General features: G+C 45.2%; 1 protein-coding gene across 2 annotated transcripts; it reads left to right on the top strand.

The window, feature by feature from the left end:
• The first annotated feature begins 366 nt into the window (after positions 1–366).
• csrnp1b (cysteine-serine-rich nuclear protein 1b) lies at positions 367–18,127 on the top strand. Of its 2 annotated transcripts, none has more exons than XM_084048364.1 (5): positions 367–618; positions 11,119–11,320; positions 13,744–14,003; positions 14,317–14,613; positions 14,836–18,127. In XM_084048364.1, exons 2-5 carry the CDS (start codon positions 11,137–11,139, stop codon positions 15,802–15,804), a joined length of 1,710 nt encoding a protein of 569 aa, XP_083904490.1. In that variant the 5' UTR covers positions 367–618; positions 11,119–11,136; the 3' UTR covers positions 15,805–18,127. The 2 variants fall into 2 exon arrangements, with proteins under 2 accessions (XP_083904490.1, XP_083904489.1); XM_084048363.1 differs by having other exon boundaries at positions 490–622.
• Positions 18,128–18,963: the final 836 nt, after the last annotated feature.

Below are 18,963 nucleotides of genomic sequence, written 5' to 3'. Positions count from 1 at the left end.
TGAGTACAAAGGACCCCAGTGGCAGTGGAAACAAGCAATAGGCTTTCTTGGGTTTAAAATCCTCTTAGTAGACCTTGTATTGAACTGTACTTTCCTGTGCTTTTCTTTTTTTTTCAAACTGCTAATAAAATATTCAATCAATCAAAAAACAATATTTACAAGCAACTTACCACCAGAAAAACAAGCCCAAACGTCGCTTATAACAAGCGGACATGGCAACCCTGCCAGTCAGTGGCTCCGAAGGCAGGAAGCAGCAGCGTGGGCAGGCCAGTGTAGCCTCCCTACAGTGTGTCACCGCCTGCGTCAGACCAGACGCCAGTAGAGGGGAGTTTTCCTTTTCCACTGACGAACACACAACACTGCGCGTCTGAGCCTCCTTGCTCCAGTCACACAGGAGAGGAGAGGAGAGACAAGAGGTACGCCGCTCTGCCCTCCGCCGCTCGCACAGACACAAAAGCCAAGCATCCACTTCTTATATGCGAGGAGGATAAGCGCAATTTTTCCCTTTTGGATTACAATTTTATTCCATCGGCGGATTTATGTTATTATTTCATTATAGTTTTTTTTCCTGGGGGATGCATTTTGACTATTGATGGTGATCGGATACGTTCATTCGTGGTGAGTAGAGTTCTAATAACAGGAGGTGATTGAACGGGCAGAATGTATGTCTTGTCTCTTTATAACCTCGGAGGTGGAGAGAGAAGACAAATAGTTGTAGATGTTCTTTTTTCCCCTGTGTCACCGCAACAGTAAACAATTTACTATTTGGTCAATTGTGTTGATATTTTTTTACACTGTTTTTGGTTTGAATGATTAGACTTAATCGCTATTTCCCTTAATACATCGCTATGGTCAGGGCTGCTTGTTTAAACAGTTTAATGTGTTATGTTTGACGGTCATTTATAACCAGACGTTTAATTCTAAGATTTTCGCCTACAAAGCGGATCGTTATTTATTTATTTTGACGAGTTTGGAAATATGTTGTTTAATAGTTTAGCCTGATACGGTCGCGCACAGGTGACCATTTATAATGTGTTGATAGCCTACAGACACGTTTGTTGATTCGCTGATTGCTTATTGATTGACTGCATAATTTGATCACTGCATGATCAATCACATTTTTTTCTCTTTCCCCCGAACTTGATTTGGATCGCAGGATCCGCAGTGCCCTTTAGTTTGGTGGTACAATCAATTCATTCTATTGAACTGTTGATGAGGCTTTTGTGTGTTGATCCCGACCGTGGAGTTCTTGTCCACATCAGGGGGTGGTGGTGCGCCTCCTGAAGGCATACTGCTACAGCTGATGATAGAATGAAGTGGTGTCATTGGAATAGGCATTAATCACCAAGAGCCATCGATGATGACACTTTATGTCAGTGAATATACAGTAGCGCGGCTATTTATAGCCATTCAGTTGGGTAACAGTTACAATGTAACTGCTGATTGAATCAATGTAACAGTTACATTGATTCAATCAGATACATTCAATCATTAGCCTATACACCAGGTAATGGAATGTTGCGCATATTTCCCCCTCATTTAGACAAACGTTTGCAATGTTTCCAAAAGGACACATTCATTCATATATGGTTGCAATTTATTCACATTTAAATGATAGTGCCTTGGAATTTGTTTTTGTTTTTACGTGCAAATGTTGAAAGTTTGTTTGCCTTTGTAGTAGCCTATTTGGTTCTGTGGAATGTTATTTAAAATGCTTGTTTGAGCACTTGCTCATAATTATTATTTGTTATTATTAGCCTATTTGTTATATGGACATTATTATTATTGGCCTATTTTTGATCACCATTCTCTTGTTGAATTATGTTGATCGTAGGCATGTCTCGGATCTAAGCTTTGTGTGTTTTAGTGAGTGACACTAGAGTCGATTCAATCGTCTCTAGTGCGACCTCACTCGGATCATTTCTGGAATTATGTTTTTTTCCTGAATTAGACTAGAATGCAGCGAGCTGAGTGATCCTTTGTTTACAGAATAACCTACATTAATGTGTGCTTGTGATTTTATGTATTTGCTTTTTTTTGGATTGATTGAATACTTTATTTTGGATTTTGCAAAAAAAAGCACAGGAAAGTACAGTTCTATACAAAGGAATGCTCAAAAGGATTAAACCCAAGAAAGCACTATGGCTTGTTTCCATTGGGGTCCTGTATATTACATTAATTTAAACATTAACAGTTTGGTTTGGTGGTCATTCAGTGTACCTAATATATTGAGATTTTATTTTATTTTTATTTTTTAATGTATAATTATCTTCTATTATCTATAGCAGTACATACACTTTTATTAGGCAGCTATGGTGTGTGATATATTCCTGGATGTTGCACCAACATTTTTATTTATTTATTGCTTATTTCAAGGCAATGCATTTTTTTTTAGGTATAACAGTGCTCTCTGTGCAAGAGCATTTTGTCTTGAGCCTGATGTATAGCTTGGTTGCACATTGGTGTTGCATGCTATAAATAGCAGATCTACAAGCTCACAACACTTCACAAAGCTTGTAGATCTGCTATTAATTTACTGAGCACGGCAGACACCGGCACACACAACTAGGTATACCTGAGGCTCTCTAGGGAGGGATTCATGCATGACAAAATGTCATTCTACGGCTCCTGCCTGCCTGGCTGCTGCTTATTGAGCTCAGGCATATTATTGTAAGAACCCGCTCCTTAACCTTGGTGCTGCCCCCAAGCCCCAACCAACCCCCGGCAGATGTCAGAGAGAGACAGTATAGATTAACGGAATGACCACTTCCTGTACACTGCAGTCAGTGTTACTAGTGTGTTTCACAACCTCAGGAAGCACTCTGTCGTCTGTCTTCCTCGCGCACACAAACAGTTATCAGGCTCAGAGCGACAGAGGTTCTCTCTGTCCTCAGCCCAGGGGAGACACACACACACACACACACACTCGGTTCAAACCAGGTTGACTGCAGTCAGTGTGCTTGGTTTCATGTTGGTCACATGGAATGGCCCCATGCAGCTTTGCATGTGTTGTGGTGGGGAGGGGTTTTTAGCTGCCCATCTCTCTCTCTCAGACCCTCAGCACAGTCAGGGCTCCCATCTGCTTTGTCCTTCCTTTCCCCTGACATTCCACACGGCTTATGAGGTACCACTGAGTGCCCTAGACTGGAACATGACCCCTGAACCCATGACCTTTACACCCCCCAACACTCCTCTCTCTCTCTGCCACACACACACACACGGCCATCATCTCAATCAATCCATTTACGGTGTTTAACACAAACAAGCTGAGATTTACACGCTTACATGCAAAGGTGCTAGCTATCCTGATACTTAACTGCTACTTCCTTGACCCCCCCCCCCTGAGCAACTTTGTTTCCAACCATGCAAATCTGCCCGAGTGCAATGAAGATAACAGCTTTTACACCACTCACAGATAACTATCTATGCTTCTATAAATATGATCTCTATACCCTGAAATAGATGCACGGACCTGCACAGTGCATGGCCACGTTAGAAATGAATATAAATGACATGTTGGGCAGATAATAGTTTGTAGCGTTATATTTTCTTTTTGGTTTATGAAATAGCCCCACTTTGGCACACACAAAGGGAACAGATTGAGCGTGTGTGAGCCTGAGCACGGGTTGTCTTCCCACTAGTTGTCTATTTTATCAGCTTTTTGACCATAAAATGGGGGGGATTATGCTAATGTCCACCACATTTTCTCAAAGCTGTTTTTTTGGTTGGGGACTGGAGTGCAGTCACCTCAGTGTGTATCAACAAACCAACCCCAAATCACTCGCAGCATACAGAAGTTGACTCAAGGCAGATACCCCTGCATTGCAAAATGTAAAGTAACTTAAGTACATTTACTCAAGTACAGTTTTGAGGTATTTTTACTTTACTGGAGTACTTCCAATTTTTCAGTAATTTTACTTCTACCCCACTAAATATACTAACCTCTTCAGCTCTATACACATTTTGGCCATTTGAAAATAGCTTATCTACAAGTGAATAGATTAAACATGTGAATACCTTTTCCACCACTGCAAGGAGGGCAGCACCTGGTCGTTCAAGTCTGTCTGTGGCCTGCACAACAGAACAGATTAATGACAATAGAGCGAGCATGTGAGGTCCATGTGCAGCACGATAATACCCTGCTGTCAGGTGTACTAGGAAGGGAAGGGGAGCCGGCTGCTTGGTTGCTGCTCGCCTATAATGGCAAGAGGTGCTTTCCAGCGGTTAGCAGTAGAAAACACATCTGGATTAGATAGAGCCCGTGTTCTGAATCTTCTCCCGCTATTACAGTGAGAGACGAGTGGCGCTGCCAAGAATGGAATTCCTGCGGCTTGCGAGACATGACATTATTTATTTGTTTTGTGCGGTCCCTCCCTCCCCTTCCCACCACCACCACCTCTCTCCTCTCCCTCCTGCTTTTTGGAATCTGCGCGCGAACCGGGTCGGGCCGCGGGAACGGAATGTTTTCTGTGGCACGGCCACATCGAAACGCTGTTCGTCTCTCTGTGTGGAGTGAGAACAACAAACTAACTCACACAGAGGGATGGGGTGGAAACTATTAAGCTCTCTCTCTCTCACCCTCAGCTGTGCCTGCCAGCAGGTGGAGTGTTTTCCTAATGCCCAATTTAGGCTCTGTTGTGCCGTGTGTCGGTGCAATCTACTTACCTGAAAGAAGTCCCTATCTGGACTTCTTTCAGGTGAAGTTGTTACTTTAGTTTGTTCACTTGGCTTTGCGCGTTCTGCTGCTGCCAGTGTCTATTAGTTGGTCAACCTCCTCGTGTTTTTGCGTCATGATGATGACTGTGTTTGATTTGGTTGTTGACTTTTGATGGTTGGTTTGGAGGGGAGGTGTAATTGATATGTTTTGTTTAAAAAGTGATTGTTTGTTTAGAGAATGGCTCCAGCTCTTGAGGAAACAGAAAATACATTTTCATCTCAGGATGCCAATTTGATCCAATTAGGAGAAAGAACCCTTGAAGGTCATTTATCAGATTCCATTTTAAAGTGTTACTATTTACATCACTTCCAATTTCACTTGTTTATCCTGTATGAGCTCTCTCTTCTGATTGGATAAAATTGGTATCTTGATGTGAAAAGGCCTTGTCTATTTACTAAAGACCCCTGTTACTGAACAAACACAATGCAATGATGAGGTCTCTTGTCGGAATATAGAGCTACTTAGCACTTAATCGAATACAAATATCACTTTTTACACTCACATTAATGGTAATCGAAATACAATTATGATCCTACTAGGGTGACTTGTAGTGCCATTAGCAAAAATAACAGGTTTGCTGATAATTTTGGCAAGTGACATGGTTGTATGATAGTTTAAATTGGGTTTCAGTCATGGTTAAGAGGCATACAACTGCACTCCTGTGTGTGTGTGTGTGTGTGTGTGTGTGTGTGTGCGCGCGTGTGTGCATGTAACGTATGCATGTAGATGGGATTCTATGTCAGTGTCAGCCCAGTATCATCTGAAACTTATGTAATCAATTACATTCTTTCTCTTCTCTTGTTGTTAGAGTTGTAAGAGGCGTATTAGTGCCTCGAGGAACCTGCTTGCCCAGACACGTATCCACACACACGCTAAGGACTCTCAGGATGCTCATTATGAACGCTCAAGTCAGACAGTCGGCCAGTCATTCAGCCACTTGTATGCAAATATTCTTGGCAGGTTTAGTTAGTTTAGCCTCTCAACACACCCTCCCTCTGAGTTATCAGCTGCACAGGGGCTGGACAGGCAGTGTTGTAGTAGGGGTCAAAGTCAACCATGACTTGGCCTCCTGTGTGAGCGTGGCAGACCAGGGCAGTTTAGACAGGCTTGGCTGGTGATGTCGGTGAAAGCCTGGATAGGATTTTTCGTTTCTTTGAGCAATGCAACTTTTTAAATGAAATGCAGCATTTTCCTGCTTTTTGTCTTCATTAATTCATCTCTTGTTAAGTGCTAAGTGCCAACTCTGCTTCGCTTTAAAAAAGTGGAAATTGAGTGAAACTGGTGCTTGAGGTAGGATTGATCCATCCAGAAATCCACACCTATAATCCATGTCTTGACAACCCGTCACAGTGATTGTTGAGAGATGGATACATTTTCTTAGGAGTGATTGCATATTGTATACTTGTATTAATTCTTGGGGTTTCCCCCCTAAACTTCCTACCAGAATAACAGAGGAGTTTGTAACCTAAGGTGTTGTCTGTAGGCAAAACGGAGCTGAACTGCGATTCAGAAGTCATGTTTTGCAGCATGTGCTGTATCGATGGATGCACATATGAAGATAATTCTTCCTTATTCGAATGAACATAGTCGTGCATCTTCTGACTGGAGCTGAGCAGCGCTTCTGATGACAAATCTCCCCCCCCCCCCCACCCTGTCTGTCTCTCCATTGCCAGAGATTTATCTTTGCTTCCCGGTGACAACTGGTTGGGGAGCACCTCGGCGGATGCGTCCTTTATCTGCCTGCCTGTGTGTGGTTGATGGAATGACAGTGATGCATAATTTAGTGTGCGGGGAAAACACGCTGTGCTTTCTCTCCATCTCTCTCTCTTTCTGGCTCGCTTGTCCGATCACATCCACTCTTGTTTAAGATCAGACGTACACAGACTGTGCTCTTTCTTGGGAGGCTGCATATGAAGTCCTCTTTTCCTTTGTCTTTTTGGTTCTCTTTTCATTTTTTTTTTCTCCCCTCCTGCCCTTTTACAAATAAGCCCTTGTACTGCTAGTTGGCTTCTTCTTTCCCCTTTCACTCCCTTGTTCCGTTTGTTCTCCCTGTTCCCTTCACATCATTCTTGTGTGGGTGCAGTGGCCGGGCGTGCTGAGAAACTCCAGATTGACTACGAGCTGTCTTCCTCACCGGGATTAACCTCTTCGCCATTGTTTCTGCCCGTTGAACAGGATTAACAAATCAATGTGTCAGGTAGACTGCAGTTTACAAGACAATGACCCACTTTTGACACCAGTGGCCCCTCTCTCTCTCTCTGTCTTTCTCTCTCTCTCTCCCCCTCCCTCCCTCTCCTCCCCTTCTGCCTCACTGCAGCTTTTAATTAAAAAGACTTTGCTTAGCTGGCGCTATGTACTCCCTTGGGGACCCCTCACAGCTTTGTTTTCATTTTTTTGAAGGGAAACTAGGGGTGGGGGTTATACAGTGTGTTTGTGCCTGCGTGTCGGGGAGGGGTAAGGTGAGACTCTCCTTTTCTCCTCTTATCTTTGTAGATACTGTTTAGTGTAGTGTTTCAACGGTGGGACGCATGTGTTAAGTGGGTTAGACATGCAACAGACGCGGCAGCACCCAGGTGTTCCCAAAATCAGCTCAATGCAAATGATCCCATCAGACGGAACAGGTGGAGGGCGGAGAGAGTGGTTATTAAGAGATTATTTCTCAGGTCAAGCGAGAGTCGGTGGACGTCACACGGCGATCAGCGCTATTGCTTTCCTGATCGGATCGGTGCCGTAGGAGGAACCGCTGAGCTTAGTTTATGGCGTCAAGCCGGCTATATCGGTGTGTTGGAAGACAAGTAGCCTTTTTGTCGGCTACAGTGATGCCGTACTCTGGCATGACCTATTGCAAGGTGATCCATTCATCATACATGCTCTAGGGACAAGAATATCTCTCTTGCAACAATAACCCCCTATATAGCTCTGAAGCTACCCGCACTGCCTGTACAAACAAAGAGGTCAGCCTCTTGCCCTTGACTTTGTCTCCTCTGCTGCTGTGCTTGTCACATAGAGCACTCGGCTTCATACAAAATTACCCCCTTTTCTCTCCCTCCCTTTTTTCCCTTGTGCTGACACTTGCATAACAGTCAGATAAGCCAAGCCAAGCATCCAGGCCACACATGGAATATATGGAGTTCCTTGAAAGTGATTGGACGATCGCTCTTGCGTGGCACACCTTGCCTTTGGCACAGTTGTTGTGACAGTTTAGGCCTGTTGGCAGCGTAGCTTTTGTGTGTGTGTGTGTGCGCGCGGCACGTGTGCTTCTACGTGTCGGATGATATTCATGGCACGACTAGATGATTACTTGATAATTGGTCTAATCTCAACCCGATCGCCAGAGGAAACGTTCTCATTGAACGTTTTTCAGCGTTTCTCAAAATCCGTGCATAGACTACTGGAAAACCACAAATTCCGTGCATAGCCGCCTCGCATCTCCCCCATTGTGACTAAACCATTTCGGAGCCGCGCAGTCTCAAGGGAATTGTCGCTTTGTGAAGGACCACCGAGCGCGCTAAAGCGCGCGAGTTGCCGTCCTGAACATAGCGACATTCCCTTGAGCCTACTCAGCGGCGTTTGAGTTACGTACCGATAGGCACAGAATCGTAAATTTTGTTGTGGGGACTGCTCTACTTCCTGGTTTTTCCGGGTTGCGACTGGTTACGCCCACCGTGGGACTCCCCGTACATATGCACGGAATTTGGGGGTTTCTAGGCGACTATGCACGGAATGACATGCACAAATCCGTGCAATGTATACTAATTCTCTGGCGATCAGGCTGCTAATCTAGAAGATCCTGGACTGGTATGGGCATACTTGGCTAGCCTTGCCTGTATACTTGCTAGTTATATTATGCGGATATGTTGCTTACATACCTTTGTTAATTAGATTTGTTTTTGCTTGACCACAAATGTTAAGAATGTTATTTAGATAGCATAATTTGTTTTTAGACAGATGTTTGTTGTTTACCTGATAACGTAGTTCCTTTGAAGCACTACATTGTTCTCTTTGCACTCAATACGTGGCTATTTACCCTGGCGTTTGTTGAGTAGGGTTCATGCTTACTCTACTTAACTCTGGAAGTCTCTCTGGAATAAGAGCATCGGCTAAACGCCTAAACTGTATATGACAGAATTTGAAAATCATACCCGAGTGCTTGCCAACATGTCAAAATGCTGCTTGAGCACTTTCCCTATCTGGATATTATGTTTCCAAAACCTGTATCTGTTCCGAAGCGTACCAACTAAGTCTTACCAAAAATCTAAAATAACAGCAATAGTGAAGTGCCTGGCTGCCTGCATTTACATTACCTTTTAAAGCTGCCCAGTTTTGGCCGGCAGTTGCTAAGGATTTGGCCGCGTTACAGGAGACGGTGATGAATGCGGTGCAGGCTGATATAGTTGATGCTGAAACCTATTTCTTTATGAGCAAAGTCTTCCTCATCCCCCTGGCCTGTGCATCACTGAAGGGAGTGTCTGCGTTGCTGGAGCCGAGCCCAGTCGCTGCTGCTGCCGTTTCCTTCGCCTCTCCTTCCTCAATTCTCTCCTTCCTTCCCTTTCTTCCTTTCCTCCCATCTCTGTTGTTTGTGAGTTTAGCAGGAGCTCATCCCCCGACTGTGATGATGACCAGTCTGCTCTCACAGTCTGCTCTGTTTTTTGTTTGTATTACTCCAGCATGCTAGTATCTCCTTTAAGCATGATGTTTACTAACATGTGCAAAGGGTAGGCATAATAAGCTTAGGCTTCAGCCTACACCTTTTGGTCTGTGTATTACCATCATTATTATTTATTATTTATTACAACTATTATTATAATTATTATTGATGGGAAAAAAAAAAGAGAGTGAAAAAGAACAGTGTATGTACATAACTGCCTTACAGACCAAATAAAATCTACTACTACTAATCTACTACAGTCACGACACACACACACACACACACACACACACACACACACACACACACACACACACACACACACACACACACACACACGGTTCCCAGAAGTTGTGAAGACGATGACTCGCTGTCTGTCTCAACATGTACAGTATGTGTGAAGAGCTGCATGCATCCTTCGTCTGTAAATAACAGCAGCCGTAACTATCCAGGAACATATGACACACGGAATAAACATAATGTCATCATCTTTGTATTTAATTCAAAGACATTTTTAACGTGTGTGTGTACACCTGTGTGTAATTGACCATGATCACACGGTGGCCATTTTGCTCTTGAATCATAGTCAAGGAGATTGGCCGGTGAAGAAGCCTTTTTAACAACATTTATCACAACGATAACACAGCAGCGTCCCTCTACAGAACACCGTCTATGATTTGTACTCCGTCGTACGAGAGTCCCTTGCTGAAAATAGCCTACAAATTTGTAGATTGGCTATTTTCTGCGCGTGACATACCACGTATGAAATTAAGCAATGTCGTGACTGGTGACCATTCTCCAACTTTCTATCTCTCTCACACTCGCATTCCATCTCTCACACTCTACCCCCCACCCCTTCCCCTCCCTCTCTCTCTCAGTCAAAGAATTGATTGTTTTTATCGCTGAAGCAGCAGCTTAGATAAACAGGAGCCGCATAACAAAACATGTGGAGCATACTCAGGTTCTTCATGTTTACTACGAGAGCCATGTAAACATTTTACAAACGGCTGTTGCTTTTGGATTTGTGAAAGCCGACCACAGGGAGGGAACCGTTTAAATTAAACAGATATAGTCCTTTTTGTTTGTTTCCCTGGCTCCTGCCCACAGCAAAATGTGGAGTATTAATTCAACATCAAATTGACCTCAAGAGTTAAATTGACACTCCTGATTTTACGGTGCAGCTCTGATCAATGCTTTTGCTGAGCTGATGTGATTTGGAAGTGGGTGAAGGGTCCAGTAATTGTTGACTTATGCGAGTAGGCTTGATTGATTGCTTCCTGTGCCATGCCTGGCCCCTCTCTCCCTCTCCCTCTCCCTCTCTCTCTCTCTCTCTCTCTCTCTCTCTCTCTCTCTCAGCTGAGTGCAGCATGAGATGGCCTGCGTACGGTCTCACATGGCCAAGCACAGAACTGGCTTGTATTCAGCAAATAACTCGCTCTATTTCAGGCAGGCAGATGGTTGCAACCAAAAAGTTTTGGTTAATAAAAAAATCTGTGCCAAAAAGGTGTTTCCGTTCAAAGCAAAGCTCTATTGTTTATTCATTTGTTTTAATTGTGTATAAATGTTTGACATGGCGACGGCGTGTTAATGGCGTTAACCCTCGAGGCATTACTCTTGTTCGCTGGGCGTCGTCGTGCCATCATTAGCTCTGTTCGAATGTGAACGGTGGGGGAAGTAATGGGATGCAAATTATGTTGATGAGGGGACATGCTAATAACCCCTCCCCTCCCCTCTCTCCCTGTGTGTTCCACAGACTGCCAGTGTCGACGCCATGAGTGGGCTTCTGAAGAGGAAGTTTGAGGAGGTGGATGAGGAGGACCCCTGCTACTCCTCACCCTCACCCTCCCTCTCCTCCTCTGCCTACTCGGGCTGGGACTCGGAGGGCGAGAGCTGCTACTCCGACACCTTGGACTCTACGCCCAGCAACCCCAGCTCTCCAGCCACCAGTTTCAATGGTGAGTGCTCTCATTGCCTCCTACACGGAATCATAGTAAGGGTCAGTGTTGCCAGATTCTGTGAGAGAAACAAGCAACCAGGTCTAGGAAAACCAGCCCAAAAGAAGCGACAATGGGGCCACATGAGCACTTTAACATATACATCAGCTATCTGAAAATAGCCGATCTACAAGCTCACTTGTGAGCTTGTAGATCTGCTATTTTCAGATAAAATCTTGCGGGGAAATTATAATAAGCAGATCTGGCAACCCTGGTAAGGGTTAGGATGAGCACTTCTGTCTCTGTCTCCCAATGACCATATTCACATGGCAGTCATTTTGCTCTTACATCATTGGGAGGGGGTGGGGGCGGCTATCATTACTGCTCCATCAAGGCGAAAAAGAGCTCTTGATAACAAACTTATAAACCGGAGAGAGAGTTTGAGGGACTCAGCCAACTGGCAGCATATAAAACACTTCACCCAAAATGATTTCAGACGTGTGCAATGAATTCCCCTTTTGATTTCTGGCAACCGACGCCGCAGAAGCGCTAATCTCATTATGTGGAGAATGTTGCACCTTGGCCCCGACTCACCCGGAACTCTACAGACGCCACAGGCCTCCGCCTTGACCTTTTTTTCCTGCCAGAGATGTTGCCGTTGAGCCGGCGTACGTCGGATGCGTTTCAGTTTTTTGGCCCTTTTTTTAGACTCTCTGCTGTCCCCTCAGGGGATTTGGTGGGGGGGGCGTGGGGTTCGTAGGGTAGAAGAAGGGGGCAAACAGTTGTGAGGTTTCCCAGGATGGTAGAGGCAGGGAGCCAGGGCAGAGAAGCGTGGGCAGGGTGCCCATAGCACTGGGAACACACAGAGCCTTGTGTTAGGGCCCTGGGCACGCACCCAGCACAGGTGCTGGAAGAGACCGGGGGGTGAAGGAAGGCGGATGGAGTCATAAAGAAATAGAAGGCATGTCGGAACATTGAGGAGATGGAGGATTGTGTGTGTGGACCATTATAATCTGGTGTTTGTGTTGGAGAGAAAAGTCGTTGTGCTTTGCCGGGAGGGGGAGAAAAAAAAGAGCAAGGCTATCCCATTAAGAGGCAGCGGAGGAGAGTGCCATTTGTCTCCTGCAGGTGTCATAAGCCTGACTGCATTTGATGGATGCGAGACTGAAAGGGGTCTCGGTTTGTCTCATCTGTATTACCTGCGGCAGCTGATGCGGGACACAGTGAGACTATTGTCTGTCTGCGCCGGATAAGAAAGAGGGAGGCAGACAAGACCACGTTTAAGCCTGCCTACTGGCAAAGGGGGAGGTCTGTTCTCTCTCCCTCTGATCTGCACTGATCAAGTTTGTCTCCCGTTCCTCGGCCTGCCTGATTTTGGGAGGGCAGTGGCGTGAGGCGTTTGTTGCATGACGGGGCTTTCACCATGTGAAGTGCAGACAGTAGCCAAAAGCATTACAGTACGCAAACGTCCTACGGGGGTCTGTTTTCCCGCTAATATACTGAAGGTAATGTACAACACATGTGGTACACGGTTATCCGTCTTCTGTCCGCACACGATAAGTATCGGTGAGCTGGCAGCTTACGCAGAGGAACGTTTTTTTTTTTTGCCTGCCTTTAAGCGAGGCTCAAAAGTCATGTTGAATATTCCTGTGCGGAAGAGGTGGAATTTATAATAAAAACTGGATAAACTGTTGGGCTCGTTCCCACATATGGTTCCACTTTGATCCCCATGTGGTTTTATTGTATGGTGTCTGCGCACAGAAAAATTGTCCGCCTCTGTGGTCCCTGAATGTTTTTAGCAGAGGAAGGACCTTTTGACTCTTGCTGGTAACTGGTGGTCTGGTGCTGTTTGGGGGGGGTAGGGAGGGGGGTCTGTCAGCATGTAGAAAGATTATGATGGGCAACTTTCATCCCCATTCTGAGAATTGACGCTGTGCTTGCCCTCCCCCCACCCTTCTGCCTTTTTCCGGAAGCCACAGACCTCCAAAACATGTACGCGCTGGTTTGTGATCCCATCCTGGCTGGGTCTGCTTCCTTCATTCTGCTGGCCACCAAGGGGAAATTCCTGGGCTGGGTGGTTGTTTGTCACGCCAGGAGGGGGACATGGCGGTAGCAACAAGACATGAATGGATTTGGCTATTTCTGTTTTTTACTGCTGCTGGATGCAGGTGTTCCAAGAGTCTTGTGTTATGATTTCTGGTAATTGGGTTCCATGATGAGGCTTGGCTGAAGAGGAAGGTGAGGGATTTGGAGAGGTGCCTCTTTGCAGTCTGATCTGCTGCAAGAATCTGACTCGTTACTTGTCCCACACTGCCCCCTAGTGACATAAAAGTGAATACTACTCAAGCCCAATGGACGACTGCTGGTGAACATTATTTAACTAAACTCACTGATCAGACAGGCCGTGGTGTGTGTTCTAATGCCTCTCATTCTCCATCCCACAGTCACATCCATCCTGAAGAAAGCCAAGAGGGCCCGCCGGGGCAACGTGACCTTTGACCAGGTGACGGTGTTCTTCTTCCCACGGTGCCAGGGCTTCACCAGCGTGCCCAGCCGTGGGGGCTGCTCGCTTGGCATGACGCAGCGGCACAGTGCCCTGCGCTCCTACACCCTGGATGAATTTGCCGTGGAGCAGCGGCAACTCCGCCGGGAGAAGCTTCTCACCCGACTCAGAGAAGAGAAGCTGGATGCTCTCAAACTGAAGGTGAGTTCAGAGGCATCGTCAGCTGGCCCGCCATTCTAATGCCACTGTTTCCCAAACAGTGGGTCTGGACTCGGGACCCATGTCTGGGTCGGACACATATCCCCTTTTGTTTCTTACATTGCGCCACTTTGTGAGCTTGTAGGTCTGATATATTCACCAGTTCTTAATTTCTCTCTTGGGTCTCCAGCTAAAACGTTTGGTAACCACTGTTGTATGCAGGGGAAAAAGGCTGAAACGTACAGCTCGCCATACAAAAAAAAGGCACATACTCAGTGAATTAAGATATTGACACGTTGTTGTCCTTCATGTCCAGCTGACCAAGAACGGAACGCAGGACTGCGAGGAGGCCGAGCGGCTGACGCTGGACGACGTCCCCGAGGACGACATCGACCTCAGCGGCGCCAACCTGGACGACGGCTCCTTCCTGCACCCGTACCCGTCCAAGCAGCGGCACGCGCTCCTCAAGGCGGCCGGCGTGAAGAAGATCGACAAGGAGGAGAAGAGGCAGCTCCATGAGCTGCGGCTCTCCAGGGAGAACTGCGGCTGCGACTGCCAGGGCTTCTGCGAGCCCGAGACGTGCAGCTGCAACCTGGCAGGCATCAAGTGTCAGGTATGTGCCGTGATAAGCCTCGCCCCCCATATCTGCATAGAGCCACACAACCCCTGATCGGAAGTAATGCCATCATTATAGAGCCACGGGATGCCTCTATTTTGACGTTCTGGCTAACGAGCCAAATATGCCTTAATGGCCCTCTATAGCTGAAATAAAAAAGGCATATTTGGCTTATTAGCCAGGGATCCATCTAACAAAACTGCCTTCCCCCTCTTTCAGATGGACCATTCCTCGTTCCCCTGTGGCTGTACCAAAGACGGCTGCTGCAACACGGAGGGCCGCATCGAGTTCAACTCCAGCCGGGTGCAGACGCACTACATACACACCATCATGAAGCTGGAGCTGGACAGGAGGCTGGAGGAGCACTCCAGCCCGGAGGAGGAGGAAGAGGAGGAGAACGCCGCCATCCCCTCCTTCCCCTTCAGCACGGAGCTGGCGTCGGCAGGAGAGAACAGCTGCAGCAGCGACATGACGGACTCGTCGTCGGACTCCTCGGGTCAAAGCGAGGACTGCGACGCGGCGGTGGGTTGCGGGAGCGCGGACGTCGGCGAGAAGGGTCTGAGCCGCATACTCAGCTTCTGTGACGTGGACAATGAGGACCGCAGGGAGATGGGGGATGGGAACGCCAACGCTAAGAGCGGCTGTTGCACAGAGCAACGGCAGCAGCAGCCGTCAGCGATTCCATACGGTAGCTTTAGCATGGTGGACTTCTCCGACGAGAATGACAACATAGACGCCGTGCTGTTGGACTCGGTGGGCGGTCACGCGGACAATCGGGCCACGGCCATCTCGGAACTGCTGGACGAGAACGCCAATCAGGGCAACGCCCTGTTCCACAGCGGCAGCGTGCCGCACACGCCGTCGCCTTCCATCGACCGCTCGGAGAGCTACAACATGGACCTGAGCCTCTCGTCGGAGTCCGACCTGGAGTTCTTCGACGGCTTCCCCTGCCTGGGTCCCAGCTCGCTCTACAACTCCCTCAAGGAGTACGAACACATGGACAACTTTTTTCAGTTTCAGTTGCCTAGCTACCCCAGCCAGCCTCAGGCGAGTGACCCCGGGACCTGCCTTCTGGAGTCTCTGATTGGCCTCTCGGAATCCGTCCCAGAACCCCCCGCCGCTTTTACAGACAATCAGCTGTTGGAGGAAGCCATGAAGTTGTCTGTGATGGAATCTGTGAAAGTTTAATACAGCATGCAAATGCTGTGGACTGTGTAATAAAAATGACTTGGGGTTGGGGGGGAGCTGTACATGCACATAAGATGTCATTGCTAACAGATTTGATGTTGGAGGAAGCTGTGATTGCCCTCTTGCCTATTTAATGTTTAGAATTCCAGACTTGCCTTCAAAATGTTAGTAAAGCTGTTGGGGGAATTATTGCTGTGTGAAATGGCAGCTAGTGTTTCAGTGAGAGTGAAGTAACAAAAAAAAATCAGGCGCAATTGGACCACCTTACCGTAGCCCATGTAAACCAATGATGGTTCTCAATTCCTAAGAAAATACTTTTAACCAAACCTAGAAGTCCATCCCAAAAAAAGAAAAAAATACGCTGAGCAAGCATTAAACTTTATTGGGGCATGGTAGGGAAGCTTAACACAGCTGAATGTGCACCTCAGGGACTTTTTTCAAGCTTTCTAGATTTTGGAGGCAATGCATGGTGACCATTGCTGTGATGGATAAGGTTTTTGCCTTTCTACGAAACCCACAAACCCACAACATGTTCATGATGAGCTCTCTTTGGACTTGATATTTAGTCCCACATGACTTGAGATCCTCCCTGGGTCCTCCCTGTGTTGTATCATGAAGCTAGGGGACTCCCTGATTCTATTAGATTTGTTTTTCTCTCCCAAGAGGTATGGTACAACAACAAAAAATCCCTCTCAAAGGCTCCTTGATCTGCACTTTATCTGTGAAAATGGTTCTGTATAAATAGGCAGAGTTTTGGTTCTATGGGGTCGATTCAACAGTAAAACTCTAAATTATGGAGCTTCTTATTTATGAGTTGGGTTACCTGACATTTTCCGAGGAATAATGCTCATAACAAGAAAAGGCTGTAACTGTATTATCTATATTAATTTTTAAATTATTTCCTATTATGAATTTATTTATTTCATGATTAAGTCTACTTTCACTCTAGCAGCACTGTGGTTTGGTATTCTTCACCTGAAAGTGCAATCTTTCCTCCCTGTTCACAATCCCTTCATGGCATTGCTATGGGAAATGGGACCACAAGTCCAGCAAAATATTAGTATTTAATATCTATTCTGTTATACTTTAACACTTTTTTCTTTTGGTAACTTATTATGTTATTTCACTAGTTATTTAATTTAGGACATTTTGGCAATAAAATGGGCTGTTGTGAAGTTTACTGGGTGTGCCTGTTCATCAAGGGAGACATGTCCTCCAGTTGTGTGCACAGTGCTTCCACTTTGGAATTGAAAACTGTGGAATCTCCCTTTCGTGCTGAAACTAAATTATGGGTCTGTTGTATCGCTGCCTAATTATGTAACCATAGAAAATTACACTAATATTTTGTAACTAATTTATGTAGGTTGGAGAAAGAAATCCTAATCGCTGACAAAATTATTTTATTAAAAAAGAAAATTGAGTCATTTTCAATTTCGGGGGGAAAAAAGTTGTAATATATGAATCATAGAGAAATGTATACTTATGAAGGCTAATTGCTGTCTAGCATTCTGAAGTATTTTTCATAGCCAGTCTAATGGTTAGATATATTAGCAAAATGCCACTAAAACTAAATGAATTGAAAAGATCAATTTGATTGTACTCATAATTTTTGGGGGAAGGTTGTGACCTGGCTCACGTTGTTAGTTTGAAGTTGTTTGTGGGTAAAAACTGCATATATTATACAGTTTTTATCACATGCAAAAACAAATCTGAATGAGTTGCCTCATCAAGTATCAAACAAGACCTTTTTAAATGGTGATTCTCCTGTCACCAGTGTGAAAATGAGGGACACATTAATGTACATATCTCACCCTTTCTACGGCTGTTTCAACAGCCACTCTGGACCCTATAGGAGTTATGCATGCAGGTCCCATTTGTTAAAAAAAAAAATATTCCGATTTATTGTATACTTTGAAAAGTGCAGAGCGCACATTGGAAATGTATTACCTGCTTTTTGCCTTTTTGATTACTTTGAAATTCACCTGATGTATGTGTTCTTACGCCATAGAAGGGGACACTGAGTTTTGCAAGTAAACATTTCTCTTTTCTCTTGTATAAAACATCAATTCTCATGAAGAAACGGCAACAGTGAGTGTTTTATCAATGTAATGTATTACGGCTTCTTTTTTAAATTATTTTCAAAGAATGTGTCTTACATTTTTGCCTTTTGTGTTGTACATATTTCTGCTTTAATGGTACTGCAGAGCAAACAAAGCTGCTTTATTTTTTACATATTCACACTTTAACTTACTGTTCAAAAACTGTTTCTTTCATTCAAGCCATTTTGACAGCTTGTCCCTCCAAATAAAAAAAGAAAACTGTATTGACGCTGACTGGTTGGTTTTTGGTTTTAACGTCTCATCTGTCTCATCTTTTGGAAAGATAGGTGTTTCATAAAACCCTAATTGATGTTTAAAATGTAGCCTACAGAATAGATGAATCTATTCAAATATTTTCAAATAATCACATTATTGGTCATTTTCATTTTACCACGCATATCTTTTGGTCTTTCGCCCTCTCACTCAGTTAACTTTTTGGGGATTTGTTGAAGGGCTTGTTTTCAAACCACACTAAAGTTGGAGCACACAAAGTACTCATATTTACTCCATAATACATGGAGTGATTTAATACAAAATACAACAAAGACTGAAGCATGCAGTTACTGACATATTTCTATCCTGTGTTTTTGTTGTAAACCTCAGGAATTCATTGCTGCCTTCTGTTTATGTTTAAGAGAATAACATTAACTTTGAGTGATGTCACGGTAGGCCTGTGAGCAGTGGTGTAAAGTGATAGCCTCGCGTGGCCAGACAATATCACACGACACACTGCGTGGATATTAGTCTGGTCCTTATCAACGATAGATTTTTTTCCAAAGGGCGGTTACAAAAAGATCCAAATAAGGTGATAAGCCCGCCCACATTTGGATACTGGGCCCTGATTGGTCCCTCACGACTTCGGAGGGAGAGAAATGAAATCTCTATTGAGGGGGGCCAGACCTAATCTGCCGAGGGCTAAAGTGCGATGCAATTTTGCAAAGGCAGATTCGTCTGGAACCAGGCTAGTAAAGTGACTAAGTACATCTAGTACTGTACTTAAGTACAATTTGAGGTACTTTCACTTTACAGTAGTACTTCCAACTTTAAGTACTTTTACTCC

The sequence above is a fragment of the Gymnoscopelus microlampas genome (genome assembly GCF_963454915.1).
Source record: "Gymnoscopelus microlampas genome assembly, chromosome: 22".
NCBI lineage: Eukaryota > Metazoa > Chordata > Actinopteri > Myctophiformes > Myctophidae > Gymnoscopelus > Gymnoscopelus microlampas.
Note: the sequence above shows the minus strand (reverse complement) of the source record. Positions and strands in the feature narration are given on the sequence as shown.

What these genes read in the sequence shown, in the direction of transcription:
- csrnp1b (XM_084048364.1), top strand. Translation starts at nt 11,137, where the DNA reads ATGAGTGGGCTTCTGAAGAGGAAGTTTGAGGAGGTGGATGAGGAGGAC. An exon ending in TGGATGCTCTCAAACTGAAG is followed by an intron (nt 14,004 to 14,316) that starts GTGAGTTCAGAG and finishes CTTCATGTCCAG; the next exon opens with CTGACCAAGAACGGAACGCA. An exon ending in TGGCAGGCATCAAGTGTCAG is followed by an intron (nt 14,614 to 14,835) that starts GTATGTGCCGTG and finishes CCCCTCTTTCAG; the next exon opens with ATGGACCATTCCTCGTTCCC.